This window comes from Oxyura jamaicensis, chromosome 1 (genome assembly GCF_011077185.1).
Source record: "Oxyura jamaicensis isolate SHBP4307 breed ruddy duck chromosome 1, BPBGC_Ojam_1.0, whole genome shotgun sequence".
In the NCBI taxonomy this organism is placed as follows: Eukaryota; Metazoa; Chordata; class Aves; order Anseriformes; family Anatidae; genus Oxyura; species Oxyura jamaicensis.
In genome coordinates, this window is record NC_048893.1 from 10,652,078 (window position 1) to 10,658,311 (window position 6,234).

The 6,234-nt window shown below is 33.4% G+C and overlaps 1 protein-coding gene across 4 annotated transcripts in view; it reads right to left on the reverse strand.

Annotated features, from left to right (window-relative positions):
* Positions 1-887: 887 nt before the first annotated feature.
* The window catches only part of CD36 (CD36 molecule), a 36,225-nt gene continuing 30,878 nt past the window's right edge, over positions 888-6,234 (reverse strand). For all 4 annotated transcript variants that reach the window (XM_035342690.1, XM_035342614.1, XM_035342540.1 and 1 more), the window contains 5 exons: positions 6,078-6,196; positions 4,703-4,776; positions 3,863-3,917; positions 3,484-3,648; positions 888-2,762 (listed from right to left, as the gene is read on the reverse strand). In XM_035342690.1, coding sequence (XP_035198581.1) covers positions 3,484-3,648; positions 3,863-3,917; positions 4,703-4,776; positions 6,078-6,196 — 413 coding nt within the window. In that variant the 3' untranslated portion in view covers positions 888-2,762. The remainder of the gene's footprint in view (positions 2,763-3,483; positions 3,649-3,862; positions 3,918-4,702; positions 4,777-6,077; positions 6,197-6,234) is intronic.

A 6,234-nucleotide genomic window follows, 5' to 3' on the forward strand; every position in this document is an offset into this window, starting at 1 on the left:
AAAAAAAAAAAAAAAAAAGCCTCCTCCTTTTTGTAACACAGAGGATAAATAAATGTCACTGGCATTTATAATGCATTATGATATAGTACATCATGATATAACACAAAAGGTGATATGCCCTTCTAAACAGCAGGGATGTGCTAAATTACAATTATATTATAAAGGCTAGCTAAAAGCTTGTTTATTCATCAATTTATAAAATCAATCTCAAAGAAAATAAAACACACACAAAATACCAAGAACATAAATAAATGGAGTCCATTATCCAACACAGAAGAATTTATTTACACTTAAACACATGGAACTCAGAAAGAACAGTTTGAGCTTTATTTTATTTGTATTGAGTTCTTTAAATCCCTAATAAATGTTTATCCCACACGTGTCTGAACAAATGCAAATAATTAACATTAGCCTTAGTAACATCAGTTAAGAATAACTGAAACCAATGCTCTGGACAAAATAACTATAATTATAATTCAAGTGTAGCCTAGGTGCTGAATATAGTTTAAAAATCCAAACTTGCATTTAGATCAATGAGATTATACATAAGAACATTGTACATTTGTACATATGCAAAATTGGGCCCTGAGACATTTAAAATCATGGCCTGACTTGCTGGATCACCAATGCTAGAGCATCACATAGCACTAAGCCACACAAATAGAGCAAACTTTAATGTGCTGACAATGGACTTCAAGCCAAATAAAAGTAAGCTGAAATTCTATTGTATCAAAATCAACAGGACTGCTGCTGTTGTTCCTTTGGTGAAAATATCTCACCATTAGATTCTAGCACACACACACACACAAAATAGTTTTATTATAATAACTTGGTGTCAGATCTTGAACCACAGCAGAGCTGTGTTTGCTTCAAAGGAGAAGGTGCTCTTTTTTTTGACCAGTCCATAGGACTCTAGGGATGCCTTCAGTTGTGTCAAACTGTCCCCATGCTAATGTGGGAACAGAGCATTACAAATGACACCAGCAATAAGGTAGCAAAGAGAAAAAGGTGGTGCTTTTTTTTGTTGTTTGTGGCTTTTTTTTTCTTTTTTTTCTTTTTTTTTTTTTTTCACATTGATTAGCAAGCACAATGAGAAATTAAATACATCAGCTTTCTGAGTGTGATCAGAGCTTCCCTCGAGTGTCATGCTTCCTTCACATCTCTTGCCATGTTACTTTAGAGTTCCATGCCATGGCTGGAAAAAGGCTAGCGATGTACCATACAGAACGTCCCTCCAAGAATAATCTTTGGGGATTTTTGTAATTCATCAGCTCTAATGTACAATGATAGCTACACAAGGAACATTAAACACTAGGGATTAAGACAGCATCATTTTAATCTTTGCATTTTTCCCTTTCTTTCCAAAGGGTGAAAACAGATTGCTGAAGATACCTGACCAAAGATTTGCTAGCAAGTTAAACCTTTCTGGTTTAAAGTCCATTATAGCACTCTTTCCAAACACCAGGCAATGAGAAGCTGACCTGTGTTTGATTTTCCTTTTTCCTTGCAGCTCTTAAGGGGAAAAAAGATCCAAGGGGAAGTTTTATAGAATGCTGAAATTTAGCTATTGTTCTGAATTCAGTGAGTCCATGAGAGAGACCCCATGACATTTGATATCTGTCCCACTGACTCTCATTTCTAAGATATGGCATTCAGATTAAGTGAAAAAGTAAACCATTTACACAGATGGAAATGTTAGCTACCTGTCTGCAGGCATCAGCAAGGTTAACGCACTTCATTAACCACATATTTCATATTTCCTTGTGGCAGATGGCTTATCAGAGAAGAATTGGGGCTACCTGTTTTAATTTATGTTCTTCCATATCAAGAAAGTGGAACCCTCTGATGTTTGACCATTATCTTAGTATTTTCTGTGTCCAAAATATTCTGAAATATTTTCACTCAGTCTTAAAGATGGTATATTAGAACATTCCCTAAGGGAATCCTTAGGTGAAGTGGAGCTAAGACAGAGCAGAGCCTGATGTCTGAGGAGGACAAAGAGCAATGGCGGCTGGGAGCTAGCTAGTAGCTCAGATTACTGAACAACTGTGAAGTCAAATGTTGATTAGTGCCATCAACATATGAATGACTGTGGTGTGTGTACGGGCTATCTCTGCATAAAATGTATGAACCATATATTCTAGTAAGTTATTTATTAATTTCATGTATTACAGTTAGTAACTTTACATAATAAACTTCACATTCAACACAATTCGCATCCCTGAATAGAGTACAGAGAGCAGTTCTACTGCAGCAGTTTCCATTCCTTGAAGGAACAGAAAGAAACTTTGCAATGAGAGTATCTAGAGTATGGCCTGAGCTCATAGAGTTGTCATTCCCAAGCCTGTGCTCCAAGCTAGAACATCAGCAAAGGGTTTTCAATTGTCTTGCAGTTCCCAGAAAAAAAAAAAAAAAAAAAAGTAGCAAGTTGCATATATGGCAGAATGTGGACTAAATTCCAGCTGCATGTCAACTTCAGTCTGTTTGTAAGTCTTTTAAAATTTGTAACAAGGTTCATGTAATCAGTTATTTGACAGAATAATTTCCACAGTGGCCACTCTAGTGATGTCATACGTGTGGGCCTCTGGAAACATCAACTTATTTGGGTTAGTGAGTTGGTCTTCTCAAAATGGAAAAGCACACTGAATTCCATAGCACGTGGCTGACTGTGCATTGAATCATACCTTTTGTCACCAAATTTTAACATGCTGCTTGGCTGAAACTTCAGTTAAACACTGTCTACACCTGAAGTCTTTTGTTACCTGTAGTGAAATAAAATCAGAATTCAGCATGTTATGAGGTAAGTCTTCTTCTTAAAAACAGATTTTTACTATAGCATGATATTTTCACTATAACATTCACATCTCTGCTTGTTTCCCTAGATGTCATTAATTCACTACTTGGTTATTCTATCCATGACTGTATTTATCCTTAGTAGGCTAGCTGTATACAGGATGTGTTTTGACTAATGTGATAGTGATGCAAGACTGAGAGAAAAAAGTGAGAAAGCCTATCCAACACTCTTAATAAGAAATGTCATTTAAAGTGAATTCTCTGAACCTCAAAACAGGGCTATGTCCTGGAAAAGTGCAAGAATCTGCAGCTGAGTGGCCTCTGTCCCAAAGAAGTATTAGAGTACACTTCTGAAATGTTCTAACAGTTTTGGATTAAATGTCTGTTTTAATTAAGTCACAATGATTATGTTGTCTATTTGGAAGAAAAAAAAAAAAAAAAAAAAGTATTAGTCTTCTGGAGATATATCCCAATACCCTCCCTAGTATGTTAAGAGTATCCTGAAGGATTAAGGCTGGGAAAATAATTTGAAAACAATAGCTATCTAGATGATTTTCAACAGAACTGACATAATAATTGCTGAACTTTACTAGCACTTGAAAAATAATAATAACTAAATATGTAATGATTCTGAACAACTTAAACCTTAAGAAGTTACTGATGAGGACTGAGCCATTAATGTTTACTTACTTATTTTAATTTCTTTGATCTGCATATGAAATAAGAACCCAGGAATGCAAGGAACACCACAGAACCTGTGATTATCAACACCATCTGCAGCAGACTCAGCATCTGGACCCGACCAGAGACTTTTGTTCTGAACATTTCTGCTTTTGCATCCCCAATAACAGCAGACTGAAACAGTGCAAGAAAAAAGTCCGTGAACACTAAGCATACAAGACCTTGCTTACTGAATATATTCCTGTCATGTGTATATCATAACATGAGCTTATTTGCTCAGTTTCAGGGTATTAAGACAGAAGAAGTTAAGTCATTTTGTGTTTTTTTTTTTTTTTTTTTTTTTTTTTTTTTTAAACAGTGAAGATTAAAAGGCAGAAAGTATACTAACCTCATTTAGCCAAAGAATGGGGAAGATGTAAGGTTTTTTAACTTTTGATAAAGCTCTGAAATGAGAAGAAAAAAAAATACAGCATGTTACCTTCAGTTTGGTGCATAAAGCCAGTCTCTACTTAACAATTTTCCATCTGCACTAACAGTTCTGTCTTCTGGAAGTACCTTTTGGTACATTTTGGTAGATTTGGATCAAAGACAAACAAACAAACAAACAAAAAAACTACAATTAAGAACAGCCATTTCACCAATCAGGCAATTATCTCTTTCTGTCTAGCCTTCTATGTACAGGTAGTCAGAACAAAGAAAGGCTGGATGCAGACAAGTGTTGAAGAGAGGGTCTGAAAATCTATGTGGTGTTCACCCGTAGCCAGTGTACAGGAGCTGTACATGTGCATTTGGTACAAAGAGAGGAGAAATAGTGAGATAAACCTTAACCTTTCTCATAAATTCCATCCAGTAACAGGGAACACATAAATTACCTCTCTCATTGGAATTATTGCAGAAAATATATTATCCCTTCTATTTCAACCTTATGGCCTCCATTTGTGTTTTGTAACAATGTTATTTTTAAGAACATATTGCACTGTAAGCTGTTGTGGGGAAATCAAATATGTGCTAAAATTGTTGGGCAGTGTCTTGCACAAGAAGGCTTGCTCTTTCACTGAAATTAATATTCTCTGGAAAGTCATGACTGAAATTTTTGCAAGAGTGAAGAAGAGACTTTAGTCAAGTATTTTCATTTGTTCTTTTCCCTTTTCTACCAATACTCTTCTAGACCAAGAAGACCTCTGAAAAAAAAATGTATTTAAAAACAAAATAATGAAACAATACTTACTCAATTTTTTTTGCAGGTTTCACAAGGAGGTTTACTTGCAGCCTTTTGGCAAATTGTAGTGTAAAACCAGTCGTCTAAAACATGAAAAAAAAATATTAATTTAAACTAATTTAATTTTTGAATTGATTGCATGAGCTTAGAATACAGTCTGTGAAAAAAAAAAAAAAAAAAAAAAAAAAACATATGTTTTTTTTTTTTTTTTATGCTTTGAAGAGTTACATTTTTATGAATTTTGAATGTTCCTAAGGGTCTCTTTTTTTCTCATAGAAGTAATGATTTTATTGTTTTACCTTAGTTATTTTTGTAATTTACAAATTTATACTGAAGGCAACAATAACAGCAAAAACTGTTATAGCAGATTTATTTATATGTTCTATATAAAAGTATACTTTAGCTTTTTTCTTTCATCAGAAATTGACTGAAAGTTCTATTTTAATGAGAAGGGTAAATTTAATTGACATAGGGCAGAAAACAAACATTTCTTATCAGAACAAACATATCAAAACAAAGGTCAGATTTTTTTTTTTTTTTGTCTCCTTTTCACCTCGGATTTAGGAAACAGGTTTATATCTCTATTTCAAATGAGACTTGACTTTAGATCTCATTGAAGTTATGTGGCTTCATTTTTAAATTATATGAGAAAAAATATTTTAATGAAAAATTCTGAATTTTGCCTTTTCATCTAAATTCAGAGAAAATAAAATTTTGAAGCTTCAGAATTCACCACATACTTCAGAAGACTCTGGTTAACACACTTTAATAAAGCTAATCTTAATCTTAATCACTGGAACAGAAGTAAATGTAAAATTGAAGGCAAACAAAATCAGAGTTATCATAAAGTCATTCTTTTTGGAGCTCTATTGAACAGAGTAACAGACTATATTAGTTCTGTTCTAGAGCCAGGCAAGTGACTGGGCTTTAGACTTTTAACAATTTTCTTGGAAATAATCTATATTTATTTAATTTAATTATTCAATTATACAAAAAAATATTAACTATGGAAAATGAAAAATAAATAAATATAGAAGGAACAGAAGGCATCTCATAGAAAAGAATTTTCAGAAAGTACTTGAAAGCCATAGATAAGTTATACCATACTTCAAAGTTTTGTGGAATCTATTTCATCATGCATTCCTAATGAGGAAAAAATCAATGTTTATTTTCCAGTTTTGAAGATCAGAATAAGACAAAGTTCTGCTCTAAATTTCCCCTGCTAAAAGCTTGACACCTTTGTGAGCAGATCTTAAAAAGCAAGCATAAAAATATTGTGTCCTCTGCTCATCCCTCTGGTAAAAGACCTACTTTACTGCAATTACATTTAAACATCACGAGTTTACTGAGTTACTATTTAATATTATTAAATATTTGGACTTACAGGCTCTACATCTAGAAATGTCTCATGTTCCTTTTCATTTGGGCTCAGGCCTTCAACATCATTCAGTATAGATTCACTTGCATGAAGAAAATGCGGAAGAGAGATATACACAGGTCTTCCTATTTGGAAAAAAAAAAAAAAAAAAAAAAAAAAAAAA